At 37.4% G+C, this 16,516-nt stretch overlaps 1 protein-coding gene across 1 annotated transcript in view; it reads right to left on the bottom strand.

Moving 5' to 3' along the window:
* The window catches only part of LRRC6 (leucine rich repeat containing 6), an 88,967-nt gene that overhangs the window by 57,512 nt on the left and 14,939 nt on the right, over nucleotides 1-16,516 (bottom strand). The window contains exons 4-5 of the mRNA XM_003792870.2: nucleotides 7,965-8,137; nucleotides 4,195-4,424 (exon numbers count right to left, since the gene is read on the bottom strand). Coding sequence (XP_003792918.1) covers nucleotides 4,195-4,424; nucleotides 7,965-8,137 — 403 coding nt within the window. The remainder of the gene's footprint in view (nucleotides 1-4,194; nucleotides 4,425-7,964; nucleotides 8,138-16,516) is intronic.

Here is a 16,516-nt window from a genome sequence, read left to right as displayed (position 1 = left end):
CTTTGTACCCATGAACAGCCTTGCTACCCACAGCCCTATGGTCACTTTTGAGAACAGTTTCATCTCAGCTAATGTTTACTTTCAGGTATTGAAAGTTCTGCAGTTTAAATCAAACTTTACACTTACATCCAAATTGAAGTCATTTCCTCTTCAGACTCCTCTCTCCCCTGGCCCTATTCAAGATTGGACTGTTCCTGGAGAGAGAGATGCCTTTCACTCCCTCCCTTCATTGCTCATCTGGGGTGGAGGACTGAGGCAGAGAAGGAGGTGAACATCTACATGATGACCACTTTTACGACCTGGCTGTTGCTACCATCTCTGGGCCAATGCCCACATACTCGCTTTCAGGTCTTGTGAGCACCCTTGTCATTCTTAAAGACACTGCAGGAGCCCTCTGAGAGTACCATTCCCTGTGGAGGTCATCAATATACTTTGCAGCTGGTCCTTTTGTGATAACTCCTCAGCTTCTGCCACTATAATCCATCCCAGAGTCTCTTATTGCTGCCACCCTCTGGAACTCAAGCGCAGCTCCTTCTACTAGATGTACTTGGCCTGTGGGATATTCACAAATCCTGGCTGTGTGAAATGCCAGAAGTGTCAGCTATTTCCATTTATGCCCTCTTTCCTGATTCTTCTGCTCCAGGCTGTTCCAGGCTACTTCCTATCTTTTCAGCTCTCCAGGATAGAGACAGGTTCTACCTGGGCAAGAGGTAAGATGCTAATCTCCCCTTCTTGCGGTCTCTGAATCTCGGTAGTGATTCATCTTAACAGCCTTGAAAGGGGAATAGCCTCCTATTCTTCCCCAGCTGAGTCAACGATCCGCTTTATTTCAGCAATCCTCCTCTAGCACGTTAATGTTTATGTTCCTATAGGCCAGATGGGGAGATAGTGGCGAAGGCTGAAGGATCAGCTGGTCCTGTGCAAGAAACCTAACGACAAGCTTCTACTAAAATACAAGGGACCGATAATTTTAAACTTTAATAAACTTTTATATACCAGGAATAGCAAACGATCACCAATGCATTGTGTGTGCCTATTATAACCTTGGTGCAAAATATCAGGAAAAAATACAATGAGATAAAGGATATTACAGCATAAACTTGCTTATGAACATAGGTTCAAATATTATAAATGGAATATTAGCAAAATGAATGCAGCAATGCATTAATAAATATATAATGGAAAAAGTAGGTTTATTTTAGAAATTCAAGGATGGTTCAATAGTAGAAAACCTATTAATGTGATTTAAGACATTAATAAGAAAATACAATTATTTCAATAGATTCATGGAAAGCATTTCAGAGAAATCCAATATCTATAATGATAAAAGCTCTTCATCAATGGAGAACAGAAGAAAATTTACTTAATGTTACCAAAAATAACCATAACAAACATGTTTAATGATTAGAAAGATAAAGGAACAGGAACAAGACACAGATATCCATTCTTACTGCTGCTATCCTACCCCATACAGTTATTCTTGGAAACTACATAAAGAAAACAAAGAGGAAAAAGAAGGATTGGAAATGCTTTTAAGCTGCTTCTTACAAAAATATGTTATTCTAAATAAAAAGCAAGATAATCTAGACACTATTGCATATTTTGTAAAGGTCAGCAAGATCAATCCAGTATCAGTATGCAGAAATCATCTGTCTCTTTATCAGAAAAAAGCAATTACATGTCTATTTTTAAAATCCTATTCTATAAGATACTTAGAAATAAATCTAATGAAAGATGATTAAAAACCTACTGAAGGACTCTGAAGAAGATCTAAATAAATAAGAGCTCTTTGGAAGTTTAGAAGGGAACGAATCAATGTCAGGAAGATGTCAACGTTCCTCCAATTAACATATAAATTAAATGCAGTTTCAATCAAAATTCCGATAGGGATTTTTAGGGAATTTTATTAGCTAAAATTCTTATAGAATACCAAAGCAGTAAGAATAATCATGATAATTTTGAAAAAATTAGAATATCAAATATTAAGATTTGATATAAATTTATAGAAATTAAAGGCAGGTAGAGGTGGTCCTGTGGAACAGTCTAGGAAACTCAGAAATGAACCCATGAATATGTGACTAGAAAGTATATGGTAGAAGCAGTGATTCAGATCAGTAGGAAAAGAATAGCACCTTAATAAATGGTATGGAGATAATTAGCTACCCATATAGAAAACAGTACCATACCCTATCCTGTAGACAAAGGTTAATTACAAATAGACAGATACAAACAAATGATCTTGGGTAATAAGGGATTTAATAAAGAAGACATAAATGTACAAAAGTAAGTTTAATTACATTATTTTTAAATTTCATAAAACTGAAGTCACAGACTGAAAGAAGATATTTGCAAAGTGCATAACCACCAAAGAATTTGTGAACTATAAATTGATAAGAAAACTATAAATTGGTAAGAAAAGAACTATAAATTGATAAGAAAAGAACTTACAATTTATTTAAGCAGAGGACCTGAATAGAAGAAATTTGAATAACCAATAAACAAGAAGATATTTAAGATATTCAAATTCACTAGTACTTATAGAAATGCAAATTAATTTAAAAAATTAGGTGCTACTTAACACCAAACTTGATGGGCCAATATTTTAAAGGATCAGATTACCTAGTGTTCCCCAAGATTGGAAACTCTCCTATACTGTTAATACAGGAGTCTAAATTAATAAAACTACTTTAGAAAACAATTTGGCAATAAAGTTGAAAAGACATCATATTGGTGATATAGCAATGTCACTGCCAAATAGCCTAAAGAAACTTTCGTACCTACACACAGAGACACTGCAACATTGTTTGAGAAAATGAAATAGAGAAATCAATGTAAACAGCATCCAAAAAGGGCAAGACTCATCAGCCAGCACCCAGTGATAGGGCCAACCATGTTGTCAGAGCTGGTGCATACTCTGATTGGTAAAGGCCAATGAATCACTGAGTGTTAAATATTTTAAATATTTCTTCTGAGTTAAAGTATAATGTATTCATCCAACAGAGTGTTATTCCATAGTTAAAATGAATGAATTCATTTTACATGTCTCCATATGCATAAATCTCAAAAGCATAATGTTGAATAAAAAGCCATCATTCATGCTAAACACACACACACACACACACACACACGCAAGCCTCAGTGAAGTAAAGACATTAAAAATCCCGATGAGAGTGACACATACCCAATATGTACCAGTCTGAGGACAGCAGACACCAGTGGGGGTGAAGAGAGTAATGGGATGAAGGAGAAGTTCTAAGGGTCTTCTACTATCTAGATCAGGCATCCTCAAACTACGGCCAGTGGGCCACATGCGGCCCACTGAGGACATTTATCTGGCCTGCGGGGTGTTTTTGCCGCCACTGCCTGTCCTGCTTAGCAGCTGACTCATCCCGGGGCCCACAGTCCACCCTCCAGCGGTCTGAGGGACAGTGAACCGGCCTCCTGTTTAAAAAGTTTAAGGACCCATGATCTAGATGGTGTTTTATTTCTTATGTAGAAAAAAAAAGATCCGAAGCAAACATACAAACTATCGTCACTTATTAAATCTGGGTAGTGGAACTATAACTGTCTATTTAACCTAATAGACATTTATGTCTGTCTGAAATATTTGATAATTATATTTTCTCAAGTTGAAGAGATTCTGTTACCTAAATATTTAAAGCTTTCACTGCATGAAATCAAATCACCTGACTATAGTTGCAGTTCACTATGTACGTGTATTAATAAACAAGTGTGAAAAATTCAGAATCGTAACAAAGACAAATTAGAGTTATTAATCACATTAAAAATGTATTCAGCTTATAATTCACAAAATTGAATGTTTTATGGTACAATTAGAATTATTCAGTTTATAATAATGTGATTTGCATTTAATGTTTCTAAAATATTTCTGCTTAATAAATCAAAGTACACCTGTTAATTCATCTTTCCTGTACATCTTTTATGGAGATTTCTCTGAGAATAATTGTAGATGCAAATTAAACTTCAAGTTTGGAAAGGCTTTTTTTTCCAAGAGAAGAAAGCCTCGCAGAATGTTATAATGGAACGTTCATATCCTTTCTTCCAAAATTCACATCATGTTTTATTCTTCCAGAATTTTGGTGATACTGTGAACACTTTGGGAAGAGAACATAGTTTGCTGTGTCTAACAGAAGTTAAGTGTTACAGAAAGTAAAGGCTCACAAATTTACATACAGCGTAGCGTTGATGTCTGTGTACCAGCGCCCGTCAAAGCCCGAGTTACTTCTCCTCTTCTTGCCCTCACTTTTGTGCTCTTCTTGAAGTTTCCTCTGAGCCTCTTCTTTCTCTTTGGTTCGTTTGAGGCAGTACGCTTTTTCCTGCTCTCTGATTTGTTGCTTAATTACTGGATAGTTCTGCAATGCCTGAATCCTTTCTGAACGCTCGATTTCTTTACCATCCAACCACTTAAATAAAAAAACAAAAAATATACTATAAGCATTCAATTATAATTGAATCACTGTGAATCGGTCCTGGCTTAGTTTTGATTAGAATTTTTTAAATTTAGATATAATAGTGTGCTATAGCGATAAAGACTTTTTTAAAAGTAACTAATGGGAAATAGCAGAAATCCATGTATATTTCATGCAATTAACAAAGTTTACAATGTATGTTTACTGGTAGTAATAACAAGTAGTTTCTGTCAAAACCAGTAATTAATGAAAAGCTCTCAAAATATTTTATATTAATTTTATAACTGTTCACAATACCAAGAATTTCAGTGCTTAGGTCAAATCATAGCTCCAAAGTATAACAGCAACACTTCCCAAATGTTCTCTACAAAAAAGACCCTTGAATATTACACATAATTGGGCTCTAACGCAAATGAGCCCACGTTCCAACCTAGACAACAAGAGGAACAGAGTATGTCCTTAATTGTAATAACATTGATCTGATATTTTTATAGATTTTCCAGAATAAAATATTAAAATAAAAACATCAACTGAGGCTCAGCACCTGTGACTCACGTGGCTAAGGCGCCAGCCACATACACCTAAGGTGGCAGGTTCGAATCCAGCCCGGGCCCGCAAAGCAACAATGACGGCTGCAACCAAAAAATAGCCAGGTGTGTGGCCGGCACCTGTGGTCCCAGCTACTTGGGAGGCAGAGGCAGGAGTCTTACTTGAGCCCAAGAGTTGGAAGTTGCTGTGAGTTGTGATGCCACAGCACTCTACCCAAGGGGACAGCTTGAGGCTCTGTCTCAAAAAAAAAAAAAAAATCAACTGAAATCTGAAATGTCAATGCTAACAGTTTAAAGATACCTATCTATCTAGACTCATCCTAGAAGATGAGGCCAGGTACTTATGAAGGTATGGTTGGCAGATAATGGCTCTTCAACAATGTCCATCTAATCTCCATGAATGTTACCTTACATGGCGAAACAGATTTTACAGATGTGATTAAAGTAAGGATTGGATGATCAGGGTAATCCTAATCAGGATCACGGAGGTGTTTGAAAGTAAGGCCAGCAGAAGTGACAGCACCAGAGTTGTTAAGAGAGATGGACATGCCACCCTGCTGGCTTTGAAGATGGAGGAAGAGGCTTTGAGTCATCTAATTTATCGTACTTTGTTATAGCAGCTTTAGAAAAGTAATACATCTATTAACACAATTCCCTTTAAGTAAGCCATATGCTATTAAGAGTGCAAAGTTTATCAACTCATTGTTAAATACTAGTAAACACAATGACAAATGCCAATGTTGATTTCTCTTTTATGAGAGAGACCCACTTCCAGCTCTCTTTGGAAGTGCTCTAAACTTTCTTTGTCCTTAAATAAAATTTTTCAAAGAAAAAAAAATGCCAATTTTCAAAAAGGGGCTGTTGTATGTTGTCTAAAAAGAAAGACTTGACCCAAAACTTGTACATTGACCTAGAGAGAGGCAGTGAGTGTGGTTATAGTGTGGATGGTGGTGTCTTCAGGGTCAGATACTCATAGGTCCAAATCCCACCTGTGCCACTCATCAGAACTGTCAATTTAAACAAGGAGCATCAGTTCTCTGAGCCCTGTCATCCTCATCTCTGAGTGCAACTAATTTTCTCCCTGCATGGGTCTAGGAGGATCACAGACAGTGTGCACAAAGTACCTGGCACTCAAGTGACGGGTCTCATACCTCTAGCCTGCAGGCCGCAGCAGTACTAACACACCCCAGCAGTGGTGACCAGGCCTTCCTGACCATTAAACCTTCCAGGGCAATGTCATGCAGTGTTGCAACACAGGATCTATTTCTATGATATTCTAGTTCTCATCAGTTCATTTTCTAGGAAGTTAATTTATAGTGATGAGAAGTCTGGGTAATGCTATATATAATTTGTCATTTATTCCAGACCCTATTATCTGAGTCACTCATTCTCTTAATCTAAGAAATTTTGTATTAATACAAACATCTTCCATTAATCCAGCAGTCAGAAATCTCTCAACTACAGAGAATATAGAAGTTCAATTAACAAGTGTTCTCTGAGAACTAAGAAAATGCTTATTACAAATATGTTCAAATTCATTGATGATATATAGGAATTTAAAATTAAAGTAACGATGAGATATAATTTTATAGAGATCATATTGGCAAAAAGTAAAATCTCCATTGCTTCTGGAGATAAAATGGAAAGGGTGCTCAAAACTGCTTGGTGACAACTACAGTACTAAACTTCTTGGAAGGCATCTAGCAACACATTTTAAAATTAAAAGTATTAATACTTCTTGAGGCATCAATTCCATATCTAAGGATGAATTTCAGAAAAATAAAAATACCAATATTTTAGGAAATATGTAAAATGATAGTAAAGCTTGGTTTATGAAGGCAAAAGAATGCTTGAAACAAAGTGACTGTCAGCAGTTCAAGAATCTGTGGGCAAGAGACATGAACAGAACTGTCTCTGAAAAAGACAGATGAATTTGACCAACAAACACATGCAAAAATGTTCATCATCCCTACTCATCATAGAAATTCAAATCAAAACCACCCTATGATATCACCTAACCCCAGTGAGAACAGCCCACATCACAGGGTCCCGGAGCTGCAGATGCTGGCGTGGGTACAGAGAGAAGGGAACACTTTTACGTTATTGGTTGGATTACAAACTGATACAGTCTCTTTGGAAAGAAGTATGGAGAATCATCAGAGAGCTAAAAGTAGACCTTCCATGTGATTCTGCAACCTCATTACTAGATATCTATCCAGAAAAACAGTCATTTTACCATAAGGACGTTTGCATTAGAATGCTTATTGCAGCTCAATTTACAATCGCTAAGATGTGGGATCAACCCAAGTGCCCATCAACCCATGAAAGGATTAATAAACCGTGGTATATGTATACCATGGAATTCTATTCAGCCATAAAGAAAGATGGAGACTACATCTTTTGTATTAACCTGGATGGAGTTGAAGAACTTTCTCCCTGTCAGACCTGACCCAGAGCCTCTGGGGATGGAACACAGCAATCTCTGCTTACAAAGCCTTCCAAGTATTCCGATGCACACTAAAGAGACCCACTGCCACAGAAAATGAATTAAGAAAAAGCAACGATAAAAAGTAGTAATTATAAAAGCACAGTAGTCTAAGACTACGTACAAAGGTACAGATATGTCACTGGAGCTACCTCTAAAACCCTACGCTTTTGGTTTATTATTAGTAATGATGAATTATAATTAGAAATGATGAATGCTCTTCATAAGGATGAACTGAACTCATCAAGAAATAGTTGAATTAAGTTTTGTGTGTTTAGAATGAGAAAGGCAGAAAGTATACAATTTATTTTTCAAAGATTTATTAAAGCTATTCAAACAATGTTAAAGGTTTAAAAGGCCACACAAGTAGTTTTGATTCTCTGAAATATTCCACTCTCTGAAGGCGACACATTTTATGACAAAGCTGTGAAAAAATCAGGAATTATTACAGTTTCTCATTTTCATTTTTCTGTGTTTTCTGCATCATTAAAATAAGCTTACTTTTAGTTGTTGAAGAGTTGCCACCACAAATTGTCTGTAGCCATCAAAGTCAGCACATGGGTTGCCCATGAGAAAGAGCTCTTTCAGATGGATATTGCGCTGTAGGGTCTTAACACTGCTCAGCTCTCCAATAAAATTTATCGTCAAGTCAAGTTTTGTCAGCCATTCACATCCTATTGAGAAAAAAAGTAAAAGCAGAAAAATCACAATGGAAAGAAAAGTATATAATAGAATATAATAGAAGTAACAATTGTAATATTTTAAAATCTGCTGGTTAATTACACCACTTACCATGAGGAGATTTTTCAGAAATATCAACTCAAACAGTCTTAGTTGTTTTTCTATCTGCATTTCCCCTTATTTTCAACCACTTCATCCTTCCGGCCAGAGAACATCACTTTCCTTGCTTATATTTACAAGGCTGTTTAATATTTTTAGTCCTTCTAGCCAAAAGACCCCACTTTCCTTGCTTATATTTATAAGGCTGGTTAAAATTTGGATTCGGTCACTGGTATGAAGGAAACCAAGTCTAAGCTACTGGGGCAGCCACTACATCTACATCAGAGCAGAACTCCCCGGAGAGGGCACTCGGAGTCTGTCCTCCTTTTGGAGGGTCAGGGGTCCCAGTTCCCTGAACCCAGCTGACCTGGTTCAATTACTTGATTACTCAGCTAAGCTAGAAAGTTCAACTGAGGCATGGTGATGGAAAAGCAAAACTGAGCGGATACTGAAAATAAAATTGGAGCAGCACAGGCAGTGTGGGTAGAAATCAAAAGTAACCTGCACAAGTTTCAGTGTAACAAAGAGAGGTTTTATTTAAGAAGAATAAAGTTTAGAGCACTTCCAAAGAGAGCTAGAAGTGGATCCCTCTCATGGAGGAGAAAAGGTGAGAGAGAACTATTGCAAAGACCTGCAGGGGTATTGAAATCGCTCTCAAGCCTTCCATTGGCCTCTCTGCACCTCCTGGCAGTATTGTCCTCTTCTATTGGTCATTGATGGCTTCTTTCTCCTGGTCATTAGCTACCTAGGTTACCTCAAACACACATTCTTAAGGGCCCTTCAGACTTCCTGGTTCAGCAAGCCAGGTTTTCCTTCCACCCCCCTTGAAGTCCCTTTCTTAGTGTCCCTTCTCACTCCTAAGAGTTTTACCAGGTAATTAAGACATATTTCACCTTGGAGAGTCACAGTGGGAAGTTCTCCCCAAAAGAAAGGCATTTCATAAAACCAAATGCCTCATAACCTGTATTCCAAAGTCACCTAGAAGAGAAAGAATGACCCCAAGACCACCAAGAACTGAGCTGAAGTTATCCACAGAGATGAAGAACAGAGCCAATGATGCTCAGAGGAATAGCAGGAAGAGGAGGAGCATGGATTTTATAGTGAAATTGACACATCCATTTTCATTACAGAGATAGCCAGATGCTATAGAAACTTCAACCAAACTCAAATTGGAATTTGAATTAATTCCCTCATTCACATTCCATGGGGGCTTAGTGGTTATGAGTCTAGACTTTGGAATTAGACATACATGAGTTCAAATCCTACCTCTGTCTCATTCTTGCTAATATGACTTTGGATAAGTTATAAGCCTTGACCTCCTCATCTGGAGAAATACCAGTATTGGTACCTGGTTCAGGAGTTGTTATGAAGATAAGATAATACACATAAAACACTCAGTTAGCATAGAACCTGCCACTTAGAGTGCCCATAAACATGTGGTATGATTAGAATAGCTCAATGATCACTTTTCCATTATCATTTGGCTTCTTGGACAATGTGCCTACAGGGAGAGAAGGAAGTGTAGCTGTCTCATGAGCATAAGAGTTTGCAGTTTCTTACTATGAATGAAGGAAGAGTTGGGCTGGTTTGTGAGACGGCCTCTGCAGTCTTGGTTCAGCATTAGACTGTCTCTCCCTATGACTGACTCATGCTCATGGGATTGACATGGCAGAGTCTCAGCATTCAGTATCTAGAGAGCCATTCCCAGCTGACAACCCTGCTCTACCTTGTTCTACACTCATTTCTTCAAATTTCTACACATTCTTGCCATATGCTTCCTAAGTAGATCACTACTTTTCTGTCATTGTTTTGTGGCTATATAACTCAGAGTGAACTTTTGTTCTTAAGATATTAATGTCAGCAACACGAATCTGATTCAGATCAGTTCATATCTATACAGCTCTATCATCTTTGGTAAGGTTTTCCTCCTCCCTAAAGGCTAGAAAGTGGAACTAACTTTGTTAAATAATAGTGTCCTCTCCCTTCAAGGGTGACATATGCTAGCATTCCACTCTTGACCCAATATTCGCTCTTACTATCTTCTTGATGACAACAGTCACGGTCATTATTTAACCAAACCCAGATTCTGATGACTCCCAAATGATATCCCCATGTCTGACCTGCCAATTAAATGTTATACTTCTATTTCCAGATGCCTGCAAGACATACCCCTATCACATTCAACATGTTTAAAATGGAAACTCTGTAACTCCTGTCATGTTCCAACCTTCAGCACAGCTTCTCTGCCCTCTGTGTGTCTAAATTCTGTTAATGCCATCACCACGCCATGAACATGACACCAAAAGTCATGTCACGAACTTGAAAGAAACCTAAATTTCTTTCTTAACCATTTATGTCATCAGCCAAGCCTTGAAGATCTTAACTTCATAATCCTATTACCAGTACTGCAGTTCAGGTTCTTATCACCTTTTGCATGAAATATGGCAATAATCTCCTAAATTATCTAGCTATTTCAAGAATATGAAAAGTTCAAAAGAATGGGAAAAAGTAGAAATACGTATAAAAGATGAGCCTGGCACACCTTAATGTGCCACAAAGCAAGGAAGTGCTCAAAGAATGACATGAAAACCCCAAGACATGGCAACCTACTAAAAAGGGCTCCTCTGACCACAGCTGGGACAAGCTGATCATCAAACTAAATAACAGTAATAACATGATCCACCGAATAAATACAAGAATCTATGAATCCACACCGATGAAAGTAATATGAATAAATAATTGGGGGAGAAGACAAAGTTTTTCCTTAAATCATAATGTCACCTAATAAATATAAAAAGAATGATAGAATTAGAAAAATCAGGATAATACTAAAACTAGTGCATGTCAGTATGATGAGAAATAGAATGAATGTTTACATAATGTCAAAGTACCTTCCCACAAATAATTTGTTAGTTAGAAGAGAAGTATAACAACTTTGTAGTAGTGAAACCTGGTAGACTCTTTCTTTCAGTTCCTTCTATGGCAATCAGACACTCTGTAACACACACATTATTTCACTTTAACTCTCTATACAGCCTTGGTCCTATCTAATATTTTTCTTATTTTGTTTGAGTGCATGTGACCTGTCTTCACCTATTAGAATATAAACTCCTTAGAGACTGGAAAACTGTCTTGTTCATTACTTCATTTCCTGTGCATAAAAGACTTGGCATAAGATAGGAGGTCCAGAAAAAAAGGAAGTGATGGAGAGAGAAAAAGAAAGGAGAAAAGAAAGAATTAGGGGGAAAGACAGAAGATAAATAGGTAAATGTTACAGATTAGTCAGTAGGGAGATTAGTTGGCTCAGGCAAAAACTAAAGGAAGAAAAACGTTGAAGATAATTGAGCAACTGAGTATAAAATGGAATTGACCACACTGAGTTTAGGTCACCACCAAGTGACTATTATAGCTGGACTTTAAATTCTAGCAAATATAATTACCTGATATAAAATAAATCAGTAGCAAGAGAAGACATTTACATTCCCAATTCAGAAAAAAATGGTTAAGCAAACTCCAATACATCTATTCAATGTACTGTTATAAGAACATTAAAAATGATGGTTTTGAAACCTATATCATAGCATGGGGGAAAGCTCATGGTATAATGAAAATGGAAAAAGTAAGATAAAATACTGCCCATACACTAAAATTATAATAGCAAGAAAGAAAAGACAGGAAAAATGAACTTACCAAAATGATAACAGTAATAGTAGAATTAAGAGTAAAATTATTCTTTGTCTAACAATTTTGCATCATGATTATATGTGAGGTTTTTAAAGTACACACAAAGGAAAAAACACATTAAATTGGTAGAAAATTAAGACATAATTAGTAGAGATTTTACAAATGTCATAAATCTGCTTTCTAGGCATGTAATATGCTTATTAACTATATGGCTAATACTTATTCAGTCTTTCATATACGGTATCTTATTTAATCCTACCACCATGCCTATGAGGGAAATATTACAATTATTACCACAATTTTAGGTCAGATAGTTCTGTGTGGGTGGGTACCTGGCTCCACGACGGCCACCATCCATCACGTGCACTCATGCCATTCCCCACAGAGAAGTGGTGTCCATTCCTTCTGCTACCCCCACCCCCATATCTGGGCTGTCCCTGTGAATGCAGTGACTGTGAAGTTCTGGGGATGCCTAGATGTCTTGGAATGCTTGTATTGGAAGTCTTGCTCTTGGAACAACTACTTTGGGACATGTTAGAAGCTAAATAACCTATCTGTGTACCTTGAGTCTGCCATGCTGTGAGAACCTGAGCCCCTTGAGGAACCATGAAGGCAGTGAGAGAAAAAATCTGCCTCCTCAGATAGAGGCAGGCCCAGAAGCAGCATCAGATGAGCAACTGAAGAAGTTGTCTTGAAGATGGATCCCCTAACAGCTGCTCCAGTGATGCCATGGATCAGAGAGGAACTGTCCAGTCAAACTCCTCCTGAATTGCTGACTCACAAATTGTTTATGTTGGCTGGCAGGGTAGGGAGAGCTATTTTAAAACTAAGTTTTGAAGTAGTTTTTTTTTTTTTCTTTCAATAGGTAATTAGAACTGTAAAGCAAATGAGCTAAGAAATTACCAAAGTTTGCATAGTTCCTAAATGGAGGTGTTGGGATTTGAACCCAAATCTGTCCCCCTATAAAGCTTCTCTGAACTGATACACTAGAAGGGCTCCTTGCCAATGTTGGCCATTTATTGTTAAAATATCATAATTACCACCACCATCTTAAAATTCTTGAGCTGAAATTTTGTTAAACACATATTTTAAGTCTGTAAAAGCACTTGGCACTACCCAGGAGATGAGTGGCATAGGACAGGACTTGCCTGGAATTCATGACCCAGGCGGAGAAGTCCAGAGCAGGATGGAGGAAGGCAGAGGCAGGTAGGTTAAGAAAGGCCTGAGATTAGAAGTGGGTCAGCGGGAAAGTGAGTGTAATCTCCTCAATACAGAGTTAATTCATAGCTGGGCATTGTGGCGGGCGCCTGTAGTCCCAGCTACTTGGGAGGCTGAGGCAAGAGAATCACCTAAACCCAGGAGTTGGAGGTTGCTATGAGCTGTGATACCACAGCACTCTACCAAGGGCAATAAAGTGAGACTCTGTCTCTAAAAAAAAAAATTGAGTTAATTCAAAAGACTAGTGCCATAAATGGGTTCATATCCCATCTATCCTTATAATATCCTGCTAATTAGATATAAAAAACATAAGGAGTGTGGGTAAAAGGGAATTGAGAACCTTGTGGATAGTGTAAGAGAACAAAATCTGCATCTTCTGTGTCAGGAAATCAATTGATTTTGTCTAAAGGAAGAAAATTGAGAAATAATAGATAAACATGAAATAAGTACAATACTTGAAAACATGAAGATAAACATGATGTGAGTGCTGTATTTGGACATATGTAGCAGAAGAGACAAGGGCTACTGATAGTGGTCACCTCTGCAGGATAGGACTTGGGGGCCTGAGGATGCTGGCAAGGGACTGCTATTTTCTCAACATAAATGTAGCACTTTGACCTTTTAAACTATCTATTATATTTCAATGGTAAAAATATTATTAAGAAATGACTATCCAGAAATGTATAAGAAGAAATGCTTTTATATATTCCAGATTTTACTACAATGAAAGAAATGCAGTAACTTTACATCTTCTAAAATAATTATTTAAATGAGAAAGGAGCCAGGCACTGTACACTCATGCCTGTAATCCTAGCACTCTGGGAGGCTGAAATGGGAGGATTGTTTGAGCTCAGGAATTCTAGACCAGCCTGAGCAAGAGTAAGACTCTGTCTCTACTTAAAAAATAGGAAAATTAGCTAAGCATCATGGCAGTTGCCTGCAGTCCCAGCTACTCAGGAGGCTGAGGCAAGAGGATCACTTGAGCCCCCAAAATTCAGATTGCTGTGAGCTATGATACCATAGTACTCTATTCAGGGTGACAGAATGAGACTCTGCGCCCCTCAAAAAAGAGAGAGAAAGGACAACAAAATCATTATTTCTATTAAATTAACAAAGATATAGACAAAAATTTTAAAACATATTGACAAGCCTATGAAATAATAATTTACAGTTCAGCCCACAATCTCTTGAAACATATAATAGATGTTTAAGTTCATTTTTCTCCCTACAGCCAGAATTTCACTGGCAGGGAGGGGAAGTTCCAATCAACTGGAAACACGTAATTTATACAAAGCTATTCAGAATACTTCTATTCAGAATAACAAATATAATTGAAAACACTTTGTGTACCATATAATAATGAGTTATTTAAAACACATCCATACATGTAATAATGCATTTGTTAAATTACAAAAATGTTTACTCTGGTGCTATTTCAGCAACATTTGTGAATGCTATGTAAAACTATATATAAGCATAACTAAGTCTATATCCATGTCTGCATGTTTGTTCTACACTGGCAAAAATGCTAGATGGATTTGATAAATGTGCAAGATACATTTGAGCACTCAGACTTAAGATACAGGTTATATGGTATTTCCTAAGTTTACTTTGGGAGACTCTGGAAGACATTTAAATTAAGTTTTCCCTTCATGTAAGAAAGGGCTGACATTTGAAAGTCTCCAGCGAGGTGAAAAATTGATATATTTTTGGATTTTGTTACAATTTTGTAGATGAAGAGCCCTCCAAATGTTCATTATATTTCAAAGTGACAAATCTTAATTGGCCTACACATAAGAAATTAAACCACATTTGCCATCCTAAAGATGAACAATTTTGGCCAAACTGCCCAAGTTTGAGAAAATCTCCTCTCCAGAGTCAGACAGCTGTTCCTTCAGCTGAGTCTCAGCCTTTTTATCTCCTGTTCTCAAATATCTAGCTCAGTGCCCCTTTGGGGTCTAAAAATCACTGAGATCAACAACATTGACTGCCGAAGGCAAGGGCTGGGGGAGCTACACACTTAGAAATCCCATCGCTCTTCCCAGGTTAGAGTGGGTAAGGGATGGGGGGAAAGGCACTTTATTCTACCTTGGTGAATCCTCAACTAGCAAAAAAGACAAAAAGACTCAGTTACTTTTGCCAATCAGGAGATAAAAAGAAAAAAAAGCCCAAAACATTTATTTTTAAAATTATGTTGAGATTTACTCAAGCAGGGGGGTTAAGTGTGTATATTCATCTTCCTCTCACCTCAAACCTTTAAGCAAAAAGTACATATTTGCCAGTAGATAAGATGCATTTTTCCTCTCCCTGTCCCACCCCTGACTAAACAATCCTCAAATTGCCCTCCACCCAATTCTCCATATTAGAGCTGGAGAGCAAAGCATCAATGGAAGACCTGCCCAGGTGTACAGCTAGAGGGGGACTCTGGACGGCAGTTCACAACACTCAAAAAGACAATAGGGATGATGCTGTCCTCTAGTGGCAGATAAATAAAACAGAACTTTTCATATCCTGTAAGATACTTTCTCAGCAAAAATAACAAGCCCTGCACAACCCAACTAAGAGTTTTAATCATTTCTCTGACATTTTAGATTGAAACTTCATTACCACAAAACATAAAGAGTAGATTTCATTATTCCTTTTGTTTGTAAGAGAACAGGTCTGGACAGCGTTATCTTTGGGGGAGTCATGAATCCATTTTTAATGTAGAAAGATACAAGTGTTGGGTTTGGGGCTTTGATAGTGGTGATTTTTCTACGTTTTGTGGATGAAAATTAAAAAGTTATGATGTGAATTATGTTTTTGATAAATAACCTTGATAGTCACTGAAATATCCATTTCTACACTAGTAGGCAAATAGGTTAAAATCCACCATGACCTAAGTAAATCCCTAATTTTAAATATTGGCAGATGGGAGTGGGGTGGGGAGAGCAGCTTGCCTGCCTCTGCTCCGTGCCCCTGCACTCTTGAGTAAAGTTTGCCAGTCAGCATGCCCCACCTACTCACAGAGAGCACAGTGGCTCTGCCAGCCATGCAAGAGGTTGGATGTGGAAACAAGCCTCATAAATACAGAATAAGCCCACACAAGCCACCTAATAAACAAAATTCTTTTGTAATTATAATCAGATGCCAAATATGATCAGCACAAAATAAATGGGTGCAAAGTAAAATGGAAAGCCTCAGATGAAAAGACATTAATTCAGGGAGTACAAGAAACTTAAAGCAAAAATTCTCCAAAAGTATCTCCAAAGAGATTTTAGAAGATACATCATCTATAAAACAACAACACACACTACAGAAAAGCATCAATCAGAGCATAGTAGTGAATTCAGAAGAATAAAAATTGTGGCCAAAAACAGAGAGTTTATTGT

This window comes from Otolemur garnettii, unplaced genomic scaffold (assembly GCF_000181295.1).
Source record: "Otolemur garnettii isolate 467f Iridium unplaced genomic scaffold, OtoGar3 scaffold00062, whole genome shotgun sequence".
In the NCBI taxonomy this organism is placed as follows: Eukaryota; Metazoa; Chordata; class Mammalia; order Primates; family Galagidae; genus Otolemur; species Otolemur garnettii.
The sequence above is the reverse complement of the archived record's forward strand: the minus strand, read 5'-3'. Positions and strand labels throughout refer to the sequence as shown.